Source organism: Schistocerca gregaria, chromosome 4 (genome assembly GCF_023897955.1).
Source record: "Schistocerca gregaria isolate iqSchGreg1 chromosome 4, iqSchGreg1.2, whole genome shotgun sequence".
NCBI lineage: Eukaryota > Metazoa > Arthropoda > Insecta > Orthoptera > Acrididae > Schistocerca > Schistocerca gregaria.
In genome coordinates, this window is record NC_064923.1 from 550777833 (window position 1) to 550799048 (window position 21216).

The 21216-nt window shown below is 41.0% G+C and overlaps 1 protein-coding gene across 1 annotated transcript; it reads right to left on the bottom strand.

The window, feature by feature from the left end:
* Positions 1–430: 430 nt before the first annotated feature.
* On the bottom strand, positions 431–20045 carry LOC126267415 (uncharacterized). The gene is made up of 3 exons (XM_049972646.1): positions 19899–20045; positions 3382–3651; positions 431–3295 (listed from the first exon to the last, which is right to left on the bottom strand). The coding sequence occupies exons 1-3, from the start codon at positions 19924–19926 to the stop codon at positions 3240–3242; spliced, it is 354 nt and encodes a 117-aa protein (XP_049828603.1). The 5' UTR covers positions 19927–20045; the 3' UTR covers positions 431–3239.
* Between the last annotated feature and the right edge of the window lie 1171 nt (positions 20046–21216).

Here is a 21216-nt window from a genome sequence, read left to right on the forward strand (position 1 = left end):
GCGTTAACATGGTTGACTCCAGACTACAGAGTACCACGTTCGATTGTCAGCAGGGTGAAGATTTTCTCCACTCGGAACTGTATTTCTGTGTGTGCGCGTGTGTGTGTGTGTGTGTCATAATCATCGTCGATCACGCAAGTCTCTGGTGTCAAATGAAAAGGTTTGCACAAGGTAGCCAAACTGCTCAGAAGTGACCACATGCTTACACTACTGATTCTGAGATATTACTAATTTCTGTTGTTTTTCATTACATTCTTGTGTAACTGACTTCCTTTATTTCATTGTACTCTTGTAATTTTGTGGTATATTTATATTTTTTTCATATGTCTAGAGTCAATGATTTGTGTAATATTTTGTAATAACTTCTAACACAGTACACAGAAGGAATATTGCTTTTAAAACTTTTATCCAATATGAATGTGGGACACTGGGATTGTGATGAATGAAGTTTTCCACAAATTATTGCAACCAATGGCCTTTTATTTTGTTACTCTATTTTTATTTTCGATTGCCAGTTTCGGATCGCCTAGTGGTTAATTGTCAGATGTTATTTATTCATTGCATGTAGGCAAAGGAGTAAAGATGGATGTCCTGGAAGCATTAAGAGATATCCAACAATAACAATCAATCACCCCACACCACTGTAAATGAACAAACTGTCTTAGTGAACAAACCATTGTGTCAAAGTTACAGACAATCTTTAAGTTCTAATCTTTATTTCATAAGTAATGATGGATGCCTATTAAACACCAAGATAAATGTCAAACGTAATTTCAGCACTAACATTACAGAATACTATCATCCAATCTCATTGTTTAATAGATACTGCAGATAGTACATGTCAAGTTTGTATTGTAAATACGTTTTAGTTTTGCAGTAATGAATATAACTAGTAGATATATACTTACTGTCACCAATGTGCAATGCGAGTGCTAAGGAAAAAGACGCTCTGCTCCAATACAAACGCTTAGAAAGTAACTTTAATCACGCTCTTCGATTCATTTACGTTTTGTAAAGCATGTGAAAATAGCTACATGTGGCTAAACTTGTTAAATAGTGTAAAATTAACGTTACCGGAAAACATTCGGTATGTTTTCTAAAACAATGTGTGCACCAAGAAGAATCCAAAAGATACTGCTAAAGTGATGCAACGAAATCGATCTCATAATATAAATAATTCTCGCCACATTCAATGCTTACATGTTTCGTCCATACATTCTGCCACAGCTACCTGAGCCCCACAATGCTGCAAACATGCAATGAATGTGTACGATCAGATGATGAATCGATAGGCGATTCGAAACCTATAATTGGACATAAACATTAAATAATAAAACAAAAAGCGACTAGTTGCTGTAATTTGTTGAAACCAATATTACTTGCATCTTTACTTCAGTTTTTTCATAATAACTAACTTCTATGGTTCGATACTCTTTGGTAAATATACACTCAGCTGATCATCAGTTATAACAGATTTCAAACCAGCCACACCAACTTCTGTACAACGATATCTGTTCGGTTCTGTAGATGTTCAACAGTTCAGATGATGCAGTAATTATGTGAACTGTCATACTGATATAATATGCTATGACATGTGATTAATATTTGTTGTTTTGTAAGTATTAATTTATAACACGTAGGTGTAACTGATTAGACTTCATGCATTTATAGTTGTTTCATGCTTTGTTTTGATGTATACAGATACCATAATGATGTAAGCCACAACTAGTAGTGATAATAAAAGGCAAACAGATGTTTGCCATGCATTTAAGAAAAATACATAACTATTGGCAATCGGCTTTAAAAAAATGTTCAGAATGCACCATTAGTTAGGTTTCTAAATCACTTGCTCATTCGTATATATGCTTGAAGGGTCGTTTATTTTCTTTTAATTACTCTCTTCTGCACCATTCATGAAATCAATACCAAAGAACTTCTTGAAGAGTGTAGTGTAGTATTTTCAAATGATTATGTTAAAGTGAACTACTTAATGAAGTTACTTTGACATAATTTCTACATATAAAGAAGGTAACTGATACTCATGTTACGTATAAACATCAGAATTCTCTCTCTCTCTCTCTCTCTGTCTCTCTCTCTCTCTCTCTCTCTCTCTCTCCCCAAAGCTCCCTTTTGCAAAAAAAAAAAAAAACACACACACACACACATCTGCACTGAGTTTGTGGTGGTTCCTTCGAACTTGGTGCCTTCAAACTCTGGCCGAGGCTCGAAAAAAAGATCGAGGGAAAAAAGCACAAACACACTATGAAAGCATACATGCATTTGTACGTCAATGACAAGTACTTTCAGTTAATAAAGTGACTGATTTTGATTTAACTTTACAACCACCTGAACACGAAAATGAGAACTGGAAATGGGAAGTATATGCCGGAAAATCCAATTCACCATAACATCCAGATCAATCCGACACATAATTAATACAAAGACTGAAAATAAATGCGAAGTCAATGTAAGTATTACAGGAACTGCAAAAAAAAATATTTTAACAATACAAGCAGCTTCTGTTTACAACATTTAAACAAAAAGGAAACAGAAAAGCAGTAAATGTGTGCGTTGTTCATAAAGTAGAAGTTAACGTTTCTAGGTTGGGAAGCGTATCAAAATCAAAATTCGAACAATAACATCAAACACCAACCATATCTAGCGGTTGGAAGCTGAACTTTGCACAGGAATCAACGTTGAAAAATTCTTAGGAAATCTAAAATGGAATATTGAGTATGATTTTATAGAATATCATCCACGGCAATAAACGTATTTTTCAGTAACAGGAAGAAGGAAGACCTAAGTTGTATGTTGTGTTGACATTTCATAATCGAAAAAGCTTTACGAGTACTGTAGTTGGAAATTATAGGAGAGTAAACATCCTGTGACCTTGAAAAAGGATAAACCTAAGTTATCACATGATGTTGTGCAGGAAAACGAGGCTAAAATGTAACGGGATGGTCAAACTTTGATTTGAAGCCGGAAACGAAGTATTTTACTGCGTATCAGTGCGTTACAGAGATACAAGTTCGCTTTCGAATGCGAAGATCAAGAATCTGATCACAGTTTGCTGATATGTAATGTGGAGGCAAGGAAAGTTGAGGAGAAAACGTCTTTTTACATATATTTGAACACTAAAACAACAAAGCGAGTAGCTATGTTGATGATCTGAAGTGTAACAGTCGATTTGTCTGCTTCGTACTGTGCTCGTCGTATCACTTTCTTGCCCATTCAGAAGTCTAGTGCCACCCCTCAGGATGGTGAGGATCCCATTCAGGTTTGAACAACACGCATTCTGCAACAGAGGAACAAACACGACGGTCAGAATATCGAGCTTACGACTGCAGAGCCTGCCAGTCTCAGCTGACCACTAACACTTACTTCTGTTCAACAGGCAGACTTCCCGTTGCAAGGCGCAGTGGTTGACGAACACGGCCAGCCTGCCCGGCTCGCATAAGGCGATCCTTGGATCCCAGTGGAGTGGGCAGAGCGCCGGACAGCTATCTCCAGGATGGAAAGGGCCGTTTGGGAGGCCCGCATGCCCCATGTGGTCCACGCCGGGGACTGCGAATGGTGGAGGCGGGTGTTCGAGTACTGGCATTGGGCCGACGGCATACACGTCGTCCGCCGCCAACACTGCTGCCGTCACAGCTGCCAAAAACAAATTAATCTTCAAGAGCATGCATTCTGTATTTTGTTACTGTAAAACGAAATACGGTTTTGGTCATAATAATGGAACACTTAGTTTCCAGAACTCAGTACCCATGTACTGTGTTATAACTAACACTTTTACTCCATCGCAGTGGTTGGCTTTTATTAATACAGTGAAGTAAATTAAGGGCAGGTTGGTAATCCCTATCTCCAATTATGCGAAATTTATTCATGCCAAAGATGCCTTTTATCAGAAACTCTTTGGAATAAAAATTTGTAAAAAAAAAAATGCTGCTTGTGGTTACACATGTCTAACCACTTTGACATAACTATATCTAAAAACATTGATTAGTTTTAAAATAATAATGATTTTTATAAAAAGTGGACATCAAAATAAGCAACAGTCTACATTTTTCTACATATGAAGAGCTCTAACTTCTTTGAGATTTACAAAACAGGGAAACTCTGTGCCAAAATATGCACAATACTCAAATCGATTTATCCCGTAATTTTGAAAAATTCTGACAAGTAGGAGGTGAGAAAAAGTACGCATTATTCTTAACAAATACAGCTTAAAGCAAACAATCATTAAAGTTGTCGATGTATTGCGGCTCCATAAGATGGGTTTACTGCATCATCTTCCATTTCATCTCGCAATGACGTTTTTCCTACTCCTCTGCGATATTTTGTCCTTGTTTCAAGGTCTCTAATAGCTCTCTGATGCCCTAACTCTTTCTTTATCTAAATTTAACTTTGTTTCACTGATAAATGACCATTAATTTGCAGCAGTCTTTCCAGAACTCACCTTGTAACATTTCTCTCATTGAAAGTTGTCACTGCATTAAAGACAGCAAAGTGCAGTGTACTAATTGATACAAACACTGTCTTTAGAATTATGGCCCACATTACGGTTTTGATGGACTCATTAGAATTATGGGTACAATTGGCAAATCTCTAAAAGTTTCCTTCAAGGTCTCCTTTATGGCATAAGGTATAGCTGGATTGTGAAAACATTTGTCACAATTTTGCCATCTGTTGTATTCTACAATGGCTCACTTCCTGGAGAGCATGGACCATGAATGTGCTTATCGTCTGTTGAAGAGAGATGAAAAAAACTGCCCATATAGTTTTTCTCGCGTTTTCTACGCTACTAACATTATACTTATATCTGTAATTAATTAAATTATTTTCTAGCAACACTAATAAATTCACTGTATACTCAGAAAAACTGTAGTTATACGCAAAACAACTAATACTTTCAAACTTATTCAAAAAAAATTAACAAAACCTACGCAAAGTAAACAAATTAATGTCAAAAGGCGACCTTATGCAGTGCAGTAATATGTCGTCGAGGAGAGCGATCCAAAAATTTAATTTTAGTATGAGAACTGTCAAATGTATGTGGTCAAGCCCATTCAGTGTTTTGTTTACAAGAATGAATAACCCAGAATAAGACAATAATGTATATACATCATCCACCATTGGTAAATTCTGCAGATTAACATCTATGAAAGAAAATCGATAATTTCAGGATTTCTGCTGTTATGGAACCCCTAAGGAACAGAACACCTAGGCAACGTAAACGGGTTCCCATTAACTAACGGAAAAAGAGTCTTAGTAATAAGTCGAATGTGCACTGTAACTATTGTGAAAATCGCTTCACTAAGAATTTCTAACTGAAATGAACTGTATAGCATAAATTATTACATAACTGCAAATATTTATGATTTAAAAACCGAGCTTGATATCTGATAATACATGAGGGTGCGAAGATGTGTTATTCCACAGTAAAAACCTCTAACCTCCAGGGAATGTCGCACAGGGGAGGACAACGATTCAAATCCCCGTCCAGTCATTGAGGCTTTATGTTTCCCGTTAGGACGGGATGGATTATTTTGAATGGGCATTGCCGACGTCTTTCCTCATCCTTCTCTGATCCGGGCTTGTGCTCCGTCTCTGACGACCTCGTTCTCGACGATTCAAACTCTGATCTTCCTTCTTCAATAGTAACGGTTGAAAGAGGTTCTAAATATGTCCACACGATTTATGTACGGAATCAGAAAGCACCAATTGTGGTTGCTGAAGGACCGAGTCGTGCGCGTTGTCGAGCACGAGTACTGAAGGCGTGTTCAATGGGGCACAGCTCAAGTGGGCATGTGGGTCAGGGGGCTGCTTTCACCAGCGCTCTTCCAACAAGGCTTCCACATTCTTCGCCACATTGTCTACCTGAAACATGGCGTGTTAACCGAACGAGGAAGGCACTTGAGACTAAGACGCCCATGATGTCGAGGTTCCTGTTTATCTAGTTTTCCATAAGCGGACCCATAGATCGTTGTATCGAATGGCGTTCCAAACAGTCACGCTTAACATTTGTGCTCTGTGCCAATCGAAAAGATACGAGCTGAAATGCTTACACCACGCAAACTCTATCACGTAGTGGTCACTGTACGGTAGGCTGACAGAGGACGCGTCTGAAATTACTACATTTTATTTCTCAGCGCGCCAGTATCATCACTAACAAACATGTTCCTGTCTGAGCTTCTCCACATTTCTGATCAGTGTAATCCGACTCAATGGCATGTTTGCTACTAGCCCAACCCTCAACAGACGGTGTCCAGCAGTCGGCGCAGACAGGTCCACATTTGCTGCAGCGCAAAATTGTCCTACAAACTCAGTGGGTGATGTAGTAAATTACGCGGACGAGAGGGAAGTCGTCCCGTATTGTGGCTACACTGCGTGACGTAGAATTCACCCATCGCTGCACACAACCGTCTTATATACAACCCTCACTACCGTAGGGCGATGTCGTGTTCGAACAGAAATGGTTCGGTACAATAAAGCTGCTTTCCGGAGACAAATGATTCTGCTACCTTCTAGCTCACTCACATTCTGATACTTGTTAGGTCATCATGAATAGGTAGGGTGTGCGCTATACATAGAAAACAACCACTCGTATGGCAGGTAACGGTATGGTTTACCCTAGGTTTTTAAGGCAAGGTGTAACTCCGAGTTACATAGACGAAAACTTGCTACATGAGAAATCTGTTATTCATCTGTTAGCAAATGCAGAGGGTAAGACTATTTAAATATTGGTTGTCCTGAACGTTCGCTGGGAGGTCCTAGAAGTTCTAGAAAGCAGTGTTGCTCACATATTATTACGCACTGAGAGTAGGAAAACTTTCCATAGTAAGTGCACAGTATAATGGAAGAATAAATTAAGATGAATATTGACAACAATGATCAGAAACATTAGATGTAAGGAGGTTCAAAGTGAACCGACAGTGAAAATGTAGTTTCCCAATGCCTAAATTTGGCAACACTTAAAAATCTCAACCATGCAGAATTAGAAGAGAATGAAGTAAATTTGTTTATTATCCACTAGGAGAAAATGCGTATACGTTATCGAGAGTTAAGCCAACCAATGTTGCTAAGAAATATTGGATCCCTTCTCAAACACTGCTTTGATCAATTAATCCGACAGCCAACATGCTGAAGAAATATTTGACGTCATGGCTGCAAAGAGACCCGATCTTTTCTAGAAAGTCGCCCGTGGTAATATTACAGGAACAATGTGCGCCGAAGACAAAAAATTTAACAAGAAATTCAAATTTATATTTGACAGAACTAATAGAGAGCCACTTACAACCTGTTTAAATTACGAGGTGCATTCAAGTTCTAATTAACTACTCACCCGAAATCGATGAAACTGGCGTTACTTCTCGACGTAATCGCCCTGCAGACGTACACATTTTTCACAACGCTGACGCCGTGATTCCATGGCAGCGGCGAAGGCTTCTTTAGGAGTCTGTTTTGACTACTGGAAAATCGCTGAGGCAATAGCAGCACGGCTGGTGAATGTGCGGCCACGGAGAGTGTCTTTCATTGTTGGAAAAAGCCAAAAGTCACTAGGAGCCAGGTCAGGTGAGTAGGGAGCATGAGGAATCACTTCAAAGTTGTTATCACGAAGAAACTGTTGCGTAATGTTAGCTCGATGTGCGGGTGCGTTGTCTTGGTGAAACAGCGCACGCCCAGCCCTTCCCGGACGTTTTTGTTACAGTTCAGGAAGGAATTTGTTCTTCAAAACATTTTCGTAGGATGCACCTGTTACTGTAGTGCCCTTTGGAACGCAATGGGTAAGGATTACGCCCTCGCTGTCTCAGAACATGGACACCATCATTTTTTCAGCACTGGCGGTTACCAGAAATTTTTTTGGTCACGGTGAATCTGTGTGCTTCCATTGAGCTGACTGGCGCTTTGTTTCTGGATTAAAAAATGGCATCCACGTATCATCCATTGTCACAACCGACGAAAAGAAAGTCCCATTCATGCTGTCGTTGCGCGTCAACATTGCTTGGCAACATGCCACACGGGCAGCCATGTGGTCGTCCATCAGCATTGGTGGCACCCACCTGGATGACACTTTTCGCATTTTCAGGTCGTCATGCAGGATTGTGTGCAAGAAACCCACAGAAATGCCAACTCTGGAGGCGATCTGTTCATCAGACATTCGGCGATCCCCCAAAACAATTCTCTCCACTTTCTCGATCATGTCGTCAGACCGGCTTGTGCGAGCCCGAGGTTGTTTCGGATGGTTGTCACACGATGTTCTGCCTTCATTAAACTGTCGCACCCACGAACGCACTTTCGACACATCCATAACTCCATGACCACATGTCTTCTTCAACTGTCGATGAATTTCAATTGGTTTCACACCACGCAAATTCAGAAAACGAATGATTGCACGCTGTTCAAGTAAGGAAAACGTCGCCATTTTAAGTATTTAAAACAGTTCTCATTGTCGCCGCTGGCAGTAAAATTCCATCTGCCGTACGGTGCTGCCTTCTCTGGGACGTATTGACAATGAACGTGGCCTCATTTTAAAACAATGCGCATGTTTCTATCTCTTTCCAGTCCGTAGAAAAAAATCGGAGGCCTTAGAACTTGAATACACCTCGTATGAACTGAGAACCTTTTCTACTAATCCGAAGGAAGGGCTGGGATTAAAGGTCAAACATATCTTAAATCGTACTCTAGATTATTACTTGGCGAATATCGTAATAAAAGATGGAAAAGATACGATCACCATTGTTTAACGATATCATTCGAAGAATATCACAAAACGGAGGTTCCTACACTCTCGCTTCAAAAGAGATGTTTGCAAAGACATACATACAATGGAAACTTAACGAGCACCATGTGTGAAGTCTACAACAACAATATCTTAGGAAGTTTTGGTTTTATGTACTTACAGTTCAAGGATACAAACCTTCCATTCGGTGTTATGTTGATAAGTTAGTTGTAGCCACTAAACACCGCATATAGAAACAGCAAAGTTAAGTTTCAAGTTTAAAAACGTATTCACTCATTTGCGTATTAAAACACACATATAAACAGGGTGTTTCAAAAATGACCGGTATTTTTGAAACGGCAATACAAACTAAACGAGCAGCGATAGAAATACACCGTTTGTTGCAATATGCTTGGGACAACAGTACATTTTCAGGCAGACAAACTTTCGAAATTACAGTAGTTACAATTAACAACAGATGGCGCTGAGGTCTGGGAAACTCTATAGTACGATATTTTCCACATATCCACCATGCGTAGCAATAATATGGCGTAGTCTCTGAATGAAATTACCCGAAACCTTTGACAACGTGTCTGGCGGAATGGCTTCACATGCAGATGGGATGTACTGCTTCAGCTGTTCAATTGTTTCTGGATTCTGGCGGTACACCTGGTCTTTCAAGTGTCCCCACAGAAAGAAGTCACAGGGGTTCATGTCTGGCGAATAGGGAGGCCAATCCACGCCGCCTGCTGTATGTTTCGGATAGCCCAAAGCAATCACACGATCATCGAAATATTCATTCAGGAAATTAAAGACGTCGGCCGTGCGATGTGGCCGGGCACCATCTTGCATAAACCACAAGGTGTTCGCAGTGTCGTCTAAGGCAGTTTGTACCGCCACAAATTCACGAAGAATGTCCAGATAGCGTGATGCAGTAATCGTTTCGGATCTGAAAAATGGGCCAATGATTCCTTTGGAAGAAATGGCGGCCCAGACCAGTACTTTTTGAGGATGCAGGGACGATGGGACTGCAACATGGGGCTTTTCGGTTCCCCATATGCGCCAGTTCTGTTTATTGACGAAGCCGTCCCGGTAAAAATAAGTTTCGTCAGTAAACCAAATGCTGCCCACATGCATATCGCCGTCATCAATCCTGTGCACTATATCGTTAGCGAATGTCTCTCGTGCAGCAATGCTAGCGGCGCTGAGGGGTTGCCGCGTTTGAATTTTGTATGGACAGAGGTGTAAACTCTGGCGCATGAGACGATACGTGGACGTTGGCGTCATTTGGACCGCAGCTGCAACACGGCGAACGGAAACCCGAGGCCCCTGTTGGATCACCTGCTGCACTAGCTGCACGTTGCCCTCTGTGGTTGCCGTACACGGTCGCCCTACCTTTCCAGCACTTTCATCCGTCACGTTCCTAGTCCGTTGAAATTTTTCAAACAGATCCTTTATTGTATCCATTTTCGGTCTTTTGTTTACATTAAACCTCCGTTGAAAACTTCGTCTTGTTGCAACAACACTGTGTTCTAGGCGATGGAATTCCAACACCAGAAAAATCCTCTGTTCTAAGGAATAAACCATGTTGTCCACAGCACACTTGCACGTTGTGAACAGCACACGCTTACAGCAGAAAGACGACGTACAGAATGGCGCACCCACAGACTGCGTTGTCTTCTATATCTTTCACATCACTTGCAGCGCCATCTGTTGTTGAAAATTGTAACTACTGTAATTTCGAAAGTTTGTCCGCCTAAAAATGTACTGTTGTCCCAAGCATATTGCAAAAAACGGTGTATTTCTATCGCTGCTCGTTTAGTTTGTATTGCCGTTTCAAATATACCGGTCATTTTTGAAACACCCTATATATATATGTATATAGCCACGCATAAATGACGGGCATTGAAGAATAGCACTTTCGGTACTGGAAAAGAATTTTGACAGTACAAAGAGAACAAGGCACGAGGTCCTGGCGGAATACCTCTCACGTTGTAGAATTTAACGGAACACTAAGAGTCCAAAGTCGAAACAATACATCTAGACTGTACGCCTTATTTAAGAATTATTGACGTGCTATGAAGAAACGACCATTAGAAACAGGATACGCCTGGTATGGATGATACATGAGTCAGGCGAAATACTCCCAGACTTCAAGAGTAATGTAATAATCCCAACAAGGAACATTCTGATAGACATGAATCTTACGAAATCACCAGTACAGCAAGTAAATACTCGTTCTGGCACGCAGTTTTAATCTGCCAGGAAATTTTAAAGAGTGCAGAGTTAATACGAATTTTTATAGAAGAATCCTAGGACAGGTAAAGCATGTCTTGTGAAAGATCAGTGTGGATTCTGGAGAAATGTAGGAACACGCTATTTTATCGAAACCTGACATTTTGAGACGGAGGCTGTGAATAAAATACAGGTTGATACAAAGAAGAAAGCAGGAACGACCCGCTGTTACAATGCTCTTTATTTATATAGATTTTGAACAAACAAAACCTAAAACTAAAACAATACTACCTTAACGATCGTTTACATTGTGTTCATTTATTATTAGGCATGGTTACAATCAAACAGGTCGTATGCCACATCGTTTTCTGTTGTACAGCAGCACCACCGCAGTAAACTTTAACCACATGGGGAAATAAAGAACAAGAAGACTAATGTAACCATCAACAGGGGTGTGTCTAAACGTAAACAGCCGGCTGAAGATGGACCTGTCGACTCTAAAACGATAACGGCACTGTTTGTTTAAATAAACAGTATTATCAACAGTGGCTGGAAGCTCTTTCCTTCTTTGCAAGAATCGAGCTATACAGTGTAGTAACACTGAAACCAGTACTGATCATATGACTTATCTTAGGAGATAAAGTGAATAAAGAAAGACAGACCTGCATTTATTATAGCATTTGTAGAGCTGGAAAAAACTTTTCATTGTCTTTACTGTTTGAAATCCTCCAGACAAAATAAGAGATCAACTGATCGACCAAGTCTCTAAGTCGAGTCCACGCAAAATACCGTGGCCGGTAGATGCGCACTTGGCAGAGCATGTGTGGCTAGAGTGGTGGTGACGGGGGTTAAGGACAGGCGCTGTAGGGGAAATGTCGAGCGCTGGAGGGGAAGTGCAGTTCTAAACTGAAGCTTACATGCTTTGTGAATATTAAGTGGAGCGCCTCCACGCCCACACTTGCATGGTAGCCATTCAAAAAGATCTCTCACCTCTGCTTTGGTTAGTACCAAAGAAGAATTCCGCTGAAAATGCAACGATTTCTTTTCGCTTGATTTGTTAACCATTTGTAACAACGTTCAGATAAGCATCATGAATGGCAAGTTTTGAGGATAATCTTCACATATTTCATAATGCCATGTTAAAATTTTGCTTCTTTTGCCAAAATACAGTGGAGTTTAGATGATGTCACCACACTAACACAATTTCGAGAGAATACTGAAATAAAGGTTTATTAAGTTTATGCTGCGCGGAGTGACTGTGCTGTTAGAGGTGCCATGTCAGGCATTACGCGGCCCCTACCGCTGGAGGTTCAAATACTCCCTCAGGTATGGGTGTGTGTGTGTGTGTGTGTGTGTGTGTGTGTGTGTGTGTGTGTGTGTGTGTGTGTGTGTTGTTCTTAGCATAAGGTAGTTTAAGTTAGTGTAAGTAGTGTGTAAGTCTAGGGACCGATGACGTCAATTGCTTGATCACTGAGGAATTCACACACAGTTCAACACATTAAGTTTATTAAGGGAGGAAATGACAAAAAGTTAGGTCAGTAGCTTATGAAAAAGCACATCCTTGGTACAAAGTAAATTTGTAATGTCTTCAAATGTGTTGCTCCCAAATCCACATCATTTCTTGTTTCACCAGCTACCGATGGCCCTTAAAAATTAAATTATTTCATTAAAAAGGCCTTAGTTAGTGGAATAACACAGTATATATAGAGGCTTAGAATAAAAATGATAAGTAAAAATACTCTCCTCCTTGTTTGCTATCATTTGCCAAAATCTCTTTCCGATATCTCAAATCGTTTATGAAATATGAGGAATGTTGTGGATAATGGCTCTGAGCACTATGGGACTTAACTTCTGAGGTCATCAGTACCCTAGACTTAGAACTACTTAAACCTAACTAACCTAAGGACATCACACACATCCATGCCCGAGGCAGAATTCGAACCTGCGACTATAGCGGTCGCTGGGTTCCAGACTGTAGCGCCTATAACCGCTTGGCCACCCCGGCCGGCTGTTGTGGATATTTTACTCTGACTTCTCGAGATTGATGACAGATAGAGATACCCACCCAAATCTAAAGAAAATTCCAATATGTTAGCTACATTTCGTATGCAGCAACATACTGTGTAACATACACCAAATGCAAACTCATAGCGACCCCTCTTTGTCACTCCAAACTTTTCCGAATTTCGCGCAGTGTCTTACTTCCACATAAACATCACTATAACTATGACCATTAACGAAATGATGGGTACATCATCATGAACCTGACATATAAAGCCACAAGTAAAGCAGAAATGAAATTTTATTTTCCAAATAGTTTCCGTAAAATCGGCTGGGAAAGATTAAAGGGCATGCGCCTCCATTCTGTCATCGCCGACCGACGGAAAGGTGGCAACCACTGTCGGCCTCCCTTTCTGAATAAACGAATGACTCGCCCAGCGCGTTGGACGAAAACTGATCGCTACACATCGGTCACCTCTCTTAACGGAGGGACCGCGCCTGTTCGTCGGGATTTTTCTTATTAGTGCGGGCTTCTTCCATTTCTTCAAATGCATTGTCTATCTGTGTGCAGATGTCACCACCCAATGCCGAACCATCGATGGTGACTGATCTCGTTTCAAATTAAGCAACGTTTTTTCTGAATACTCCTAAAGGTGAATCATATACAACTTTGCGAAGCGGAACAGTTGGAGAAGTACTAGCCTAGATTTATCAATCTGCACCCATTATTTACACAGTATAGTCAGAGACAGCCTGGAAAACTTGGTGTTGCAGGGAAGGTTGTGGAGAGAAATAATTGTCAAGAAAAAGAAGGTTGCGCCGTTTCAGAGTTATTTAGCAGTGAAGTTAGACAATCAGGTTGTTGCGCGAACAAATTCAAGCATATGCAAGCGCTAAAATGCGGTGAAGCATAGACATTCTCTGTGGGTCCGCTGAGTTGAAAAAGTCACCAACCTATTAAAATATTCCTTTGTCGGAAGTGACAAATTTAAGTTAGATGAACAAAACCTGCAGGCCAGGGTGGCCGAGTGGTTCTAGGTGCTACAGTCTAGAACCGCGCGATCGCTACGGTCGCAGATTCGAATCCTGCCTCGGGCATGGATGTGTGTGATGTCCTTAGGTTAGTTAGGTGTACGTAGGGGACTGATGACCTTAGAAGTTAAGTCCCATAGTGCTCAGAGCCATTTCAACCATTTGATTTGAACAAAACCTACCGTTTTTCTGTGTTTTTCTGTTTGATGAAATCAAACGAAGAACAGACTTGGCGACACCAGCACTGGCAGGCTACTTGAATTTGCGCACTCGTTGATCTGACTCCATAACTTCAGAGCTAAATAACTCGGAAACTGCGGAATATGTCGATTTTTTTTAACATTTATATCCGAGGAGAACTTCCCCTTTATGAGCTTTTCAGACTGATTATCACCATTCCGTATATCTATCACATTGAATAAAGTACACTATGTGATCAAAAGTATCCGGATACCCCCAAAGTCATACGTGTTTCAGCGGCCTCAGTAGTCATTAGACATCGTGAGAGAGCAGAATGGGGCGCTACGCGGAAGTCAAGGACTGCGAACGTGGTCAGATGATTGGGTGTCACTTGGGTCATTCGTCTGTACGCGAGATTTCTACACGCCTAAACATCCCCCGGTCCATTGTTTCCGATGTGATAGTGAAGTGGAGACGTGAAGGGACACGTACAGTACAAAAGCTTACAGGCCGACCTCGTTTGTTTACTGATAGAGAGACCGCCGACAGTTGAAGAGGATTTCCAAACTACTTCAGGATCCACTGTAAGTACTAGGGCAGTTAGGCAGGAGATAAGAAAACTTGGATTTCATGGACAAGCTGCTGCTCGTAAGCCACACATCACACCGGTAAATGCCAAACGACGCCTTGCTTGGTGTAAGGAGCGTAAACATTGGACGATTGAACAGTCTAAAAACGTTGTGTAGAGTGACGAATCACGGTAGAGAATGTGGCGAGCCAATGGCAGGGTGTAGGTATGGCGAATGTCCGGTGAACGTCGTCTGTCAGCGTGTTTAATGCCAACAGTAAAATTCGGAGGCGGTAGTGTTATGGTGTGGTCGAGAGTGGAAGCTGTCATCAAGGCAAAGAGTGGGCCAACGCCATATTTGAATTCCAGCATTACCGATGGGGGCGCCACGAACTTGTAAGTCATTTTCAAGCAGGTGTTCGGATACTTTTGATCACATAGCGTACCATACAGGTGGTCTTACAAAAAATAAAACTTTTCATTGTGGCGTTTTTTTACGTCATCCGCACCCTTTAACCACCTTACCTTATTGTAATGAGTAGGCTCTCAGCAGAAATAGGAAGTCGTAAATTTGTTGTCTTGTTTTGTCGTAATAGCTGATACCAGTTGCTCCAAAAAGTGGAAACTCGTTCATCCGACAGCATTTGTGGAATTTTTCGATTTGAGAGACTCCCCAAGAATCCACAGCCGAGTTACGTTTGATATTTATAGAATTATACGAGGGCACCCAATATTTTGTTTTATTTTCGGTCTTTTGAGCGTTAACGTCGTCCTCATAAAAGATCACTAATGCAACTGAAACTGAAACAGACATGTGATTCGTAATGTCTAGTTGCTTGCGGGTTCCAACACGTATCATATCACACATCTTATTATTGTGAATCGCGCCTTAAACGCACTGGTCCCTTAATTGACCTGTTGCGCGGCAACCTTGTATATGGCAGTAAAACGGGTAAAATTTTCGAAGTCCCAGAGCGAAGGTATTTCGCTATATTACTGCAATGTCGACACGGGGCGGCCGCAATGAAAACATTTTGCCACCGAGACAGGGTCAGGGCAAAACACAACATCGGCGTTTCTGGAGAGTCAATCAGAAAATCTCAGCAGAATGCAGTGGGTCAGGGCAGCCAAACAAGGTCACGTCACCTTCGTTATGTGGCAACAGCTTTTACGAACCAGCTCTATACTATAAAAAAACTCCTTAAGCAAGAACGGCAGAAGAAAAAACTCTAATACGTTCGTAATAGCCTGCCCTGTGCAGTCATGGCGACTGACGTGGGGTAAAAATTAGCCACTACTTGGCTCCATAAATGCCCCGGAAATATACCTCCCCGGCCGCGGTAGTCTCGCGGTTCTAGGCGCGCAGTCCAGAACCGCGCGACTTCTACGGTCGCAGGTTCGAATCCTGCCTCGGGAATGGATGTGTGTGATGTCCTTAGGTTAGTTAGGTTTAAGTAGTTCTAAGTTCTAGGGGACTGATGACCACAGATGTTAAGTCCCATAGTGCTCAGAGCCATTTGAACCATTTTTGAAATATACCTCGTAAGGTAGTTGGTCAAACAGATTGATGGTGTACATGACATTGGCACTCGTTTCCCTGATTGCCGTGAAGTGTCGTCTGGTAAAAATCTGTTGTAGATTTCATGTACGCTGCGGACTACAACAGCCGCTACTGGAAGAAATGCCTACCTCGAAATAATCACCAGTTGCAGAGTTCAACACCAGAGCCTCTGTCGCAGACGGGAGGACCTGGAGGTCTTTCCATACCACCACGATCACAGCACGAACAGCCCTGATGTTCCGGCAGACTGAATAGGGCCTATCTGAACGACAGGCCAATATCATCGAACATTATGGCTATACGGCAGCCGTCATCGCAGTAGGCCGGATGACGAAGGAGGGTGGTGAGCAGGAGGGGACAGAGCGCCTTCCAAGACGGCTAAGTTCAGTACACGCGCCGCCGTCGTTCACAGCCGCAGCGTCGCGGCGCAGCCGGCGCCGGGGCCACTGAAAGCGGCGAAACGCCAGTGCAGCAGCCGGCTGGAAGGAAATGTGCGGTGTCAGCTGCCTTGAGTGGGTTGAAGGCCCCTTACGACACGTTTCCTCAGCGGGCATTGACAGACGATGACAATTATGAGTCGGGGCGCTACATTTTTTTTTAAATAAATAACTAATTCTGATACTTCTTTCACTGCGCCTACCAGCGACCAAAGGTCACTACCAACTTTCCGAGGAAAATTGGCAAGGAGTGAATTGGGAGAGTGCCTCCTGATACAGAACCTCCTGATACAGAACCTCCTGATACAGAACCTCCTGATACAGAACAAACTCTACTTACACCCTCCCAATAGTCGCCTCTTGCAGGGGGCGCAATTGGGTGACAAAGTATTTGCAAACGATTTCGAAAACCAGCTTGCTTCAACCTATTGTTACAATAAAGATTATTTTCACTAATCTTTCAATTATTACCCCTCTCTGTAGAAAATTTATAGACGCGCATTTCCATCTCTTTTCCACAATTCAGCGATAAGGACCTTACAAGAGACAGCATCCCCTTCGAACAGAGGTCTGCGCTCCTTAACGTATCATTCAGATTCGAATGTATCATCACTACAAAGAACCTGTACACTATCGTGATAAAGACTTTTTCTGCATAATGATGTCCTCAGTCGGTTGTGCTCACACAAATAAACCACAGAGTCTCAACCTTTGTTCATGTTGTGCAGTGAACATTTGAGTCGTTGACTATGTTAAGTTGTTCACAATCTTGGTCAATAATAACAAATGAAACACTCTTCTGTTCTGTGCAGTCTCGCGTATCATCTTATGTTTGATTTCGTGACTTGTGGCTCTTACATTCCATATTTGTACTTTTGGGGGAGCTGCCTGTATGGTATCCGTACTAAATTTGTACCATCTCTGTAAAAGTTGAATCCCTTGTAGGATCCGACATATGGTGAGATCAGCATGAAGTACGTACTTCTTGGACCCATATTGTCAACAACAGATTCTGTGAGTTGAGGAACAGATCGTCGGAAGAGTACGTTGATTTTACTGTAGTTTCCACCTAAATCTTACTGTGTGTGGCGAGAAAAATGCTGTTACAGGGTAGGTAGTATTACAAAGTTTTACTTAAAACTTCTTGGCAGATTAAAACTGTGTGCCGGACCGAGATTCAAACTCGGGACCTTTGCCTTTCCGGGCAAGTGTTCTATCACTGAGTTATCCTAGCACGACTCACGATCCGTCCTAACAGTACCTTGTCTCCTACCTTCCAAACTACACGGGTCGTGTGTCGTGCTTTGGTAGCTCAGTGATGCGGGCACGGTAGCTCAGCGTGTTCGGTGAGAAGATAGGCTGCCCTCTGTAATAATAATAATAATAATAATAATAATAATAATAAAACTGAGTGAACGGATAAACGATGAACTTGAATAGGTGACATGGGAGGCCCGCCCTGAACAAATGAAGCGAACAATAATGAACAAAATTACATTTACAAAAGGTGGTAGACGACTTGCCCGCGAAAGGCAAAGGTCCCGAGTTCGAGTCTCGGTCCGGCAGACAGTTTTAATCTGCCAGGTTGTTCCATATCTACGCACTCTGAAAATCTCATTCTGGAATGAGTTACTTATGGGCGAATACAGTCATGAATCGTTATTTGCTTTTGTTTCTCTGCAGGAAAATGACAAAAGGAAAATGGTGACATTGCCTATAATTATTGCTATGGATTTCCGATATTTTACAGGTTTAGTTTAAGAAACTTGATCGTTTAGTAACTTTTAAAACATGCATTTAGCATTTTTAATCGAAGTCGCCGTTTGCAAATAGTTATGTTGTATTTTATAATGCGCTCTTTATCCTAAGTTATTAATTACATAATTATTTCGTATTTCAGTATGAGAACAGAAAAGTGTTACGGAAAGCGAGGCTCAAATGAATTACATTTAACTGTAACCGTATATTTAAATCAGAATCATGAATTAAATGAATGTGCCCGTATATAAAATATATGCCTAGGGCAACAATTAAGACGCGTGCTTAAAATAAAAATATTAATTAGACGGAGCCACAAAATCTTTTGGCTGCAGTAACTTATTTTCCAATGCATTTTAAAATGAACTGGAAGAACATATTATTACATTTGAAGAGATCATGTTTGGTTTAAGAATTTCGGACGTATGAAAACTTCAGAACTTCTGTATTACAGAACGAAACGTACTGCCCTAAATTCAATACAGAAGAAGCCATGGCAGGAGAGAAAACGAGAGAGACACAGAGCCAGACAGGTAGTGTGAAAACAAAAAAAGAGGCTCTAGCTCCGCCTTGGCAAAGTAAGTATTTTGGAGACACTGTGTAGAAGGCAACACAGAACCTCATTCGAAAATAAGAGGAATTGTATAGCGTCTTGTGAGAAGGCGATCGACTGGAGAAATGATCAGATGCATGAAACGCAAAATGTGGATTCGTGTAAAATAAGCTGGGGTAGAGAAAGTCACATTGCAAAGCCTGCAAATAGTGTTGTAATAATTAAAATATGGACCATTTTCTTATAGTTAGTCTAGCTGAAATCTTTAAGTTCAAGGATAAAGTTTGTAAAGGTGGTACAATTTATACATCCATTGGTACAAATTAGAAAACCAGATTCCTAGTTTGTACCACTTCTTTTCCTCAGAATTTCAACTCCTTAAATCGGATACCAAGAACAACATCCTAAGATCGAAGGTGATAGCGTTTAAACAATTTTGTAACTTACTGTTTAGGCGATTATAAATAAAATCTAAAAAGCGGTACAATTTAGGTAGCTGTCCCCTACCCGCGTGTTCAAAAGTATTACGTCACTTTACGATAGCGGCTACTGTCCCATTTGAAAACTGTCGTTGAACATGAAATTATACTGGTAATTAATTTATTCTTTAGTGAAATACTCATTTCTGCGCTCTTATTTAAAAATTGCGTCATGGGACTGACTGTGCTCTGTGACTACTGATTTTTCACATTGCGTGTTGCTCTTGGATCGTCCGGTACTTGACAGTTTCGTATCACGAACATCACTTAGCTTCGTTTATTACGACTTAAGTCATTAGTAACATCTTTCTAAATTTATTCAGACTGTTAACTATCCAGCAGAAGGCCGATAACATTAATAACACTCTAACTTACCAATAATAAGAGAGGCGAACATCGTCATGATGTTACTTTTTCTTCCCTACTGGAGTCTTCAGTAAGCTGACATTTGCGATATATACAGCCAGTTTTGCTCACACGATCGCGTCAGAGTACGTGCTCAGTGACAGCAAAACGAAATGTCAGACACTGACACGTACAGAAACCTTTCGTAGCAATTCATCCAAAGGAAACAACACGTGCTCCGAAACTTGTTTTCATTTAGTGAAAGAAAACAAGACAAAATAAACTTTAACTAGACAGTAAAGAACTCTGGGATCTGTTTTTTTCTTTTTACTAGTTCTTCCAAACTGCTCATTTGTTGACAAGATGTACATAGCTATTACAGGATACTGGCCTTTCTTACTGGTCCCATGCTTCAATTCTCCTGCAAAATGTTCCGTTTTCCTAAGTCATTTGGCCTATAACGCCTTTGTTCCAGAACGACAACTTGATTTTTGTGTTATTACTGTGAACAAGCCATTTTATTTTGGTCTGTATCAATAATAACTTTTCCTCTCTAGAAGTATTAACAGAGGAGGCCCAATGGTAAGACAATGGACTCGCTTGCGGGACGATGGGGAATCACATCCCGTTCTGGCAACAAAAGTTTTAAGTTTTCTTTCGCTTCCCTAAACGGCTTCAGCAAAAACCGGGCTGATTCCCTGAAATGAACGCGGTCTATTTCCTTCCCCAGCACGAGTTTATACTCCGTCTCTAATGACTCGTCGCGAACGGTACATTAAAATCATCTAGGTATACATAGTTTACGTGCGGGAATGGTTGAAGGCAGAAATTGGTAATGTTTTCAGGGGTATGGGGTTTCGTTACGGTAGGTATCAATTTTTGCACTTGTTTTCGGGACGTGGTATCGGTAAGTACATATTGTACTTTTCGTGACGTGGGTTATTAATTTGGTCACTTACCTTGTACCCAGACAAATTTTATGAGTTTTACAAATACGAGAGGTTCTGTCCATTCAAGTCAGCTTTGGGCCATCTGCAAGTTCTCTAATTTTCGTCATATCGTAGACTTCCTATAAATGAAGGAACTGTTTTAAATTTGCAGCATCAAGTATGTCATAGAAATTTTTATAAAATATATTTTAAAATTCAAACAGTAGTTCACTATATCAATTATGTTAAGAATAACTTTTACATCCCTGAAATTTATGTCTATAGTTTTCACATCATCTTTAGCTGACACATGTCTTTTGTGCACTACGTGTTGTATAGGAGATAGGACAGGAGTCGACCGATAGAAGTAATGTATTTACTCATTTCCTTTTATATAAAACGGAAACATGTGTGAGCTT

Excerpts from the sequence above, each read along its gene's own strand:
- LOC126267415 (XM_049972646.1), bottom strand. The coding sequence starts at position 19,926 with ATGACGATGTTCGCCTCTCTTATTATTG. Across the intron at positions 3,652-19,898 it reads GTTCGCCTCTCTTATTATTG|CTGTGACGGCAGCAGTGTTG; the intron begins GTAAGTTAGAGT and ends TGTTTTTGGCAG. Across the intron at positions 3,296-3,381 it reads AGTCTGCCTGTTGAACAGAA|AATGCGTGTTGTTCAAACCT; the intron begins GTAAGTGTTAGT and ends CCTCTGTTGCAG.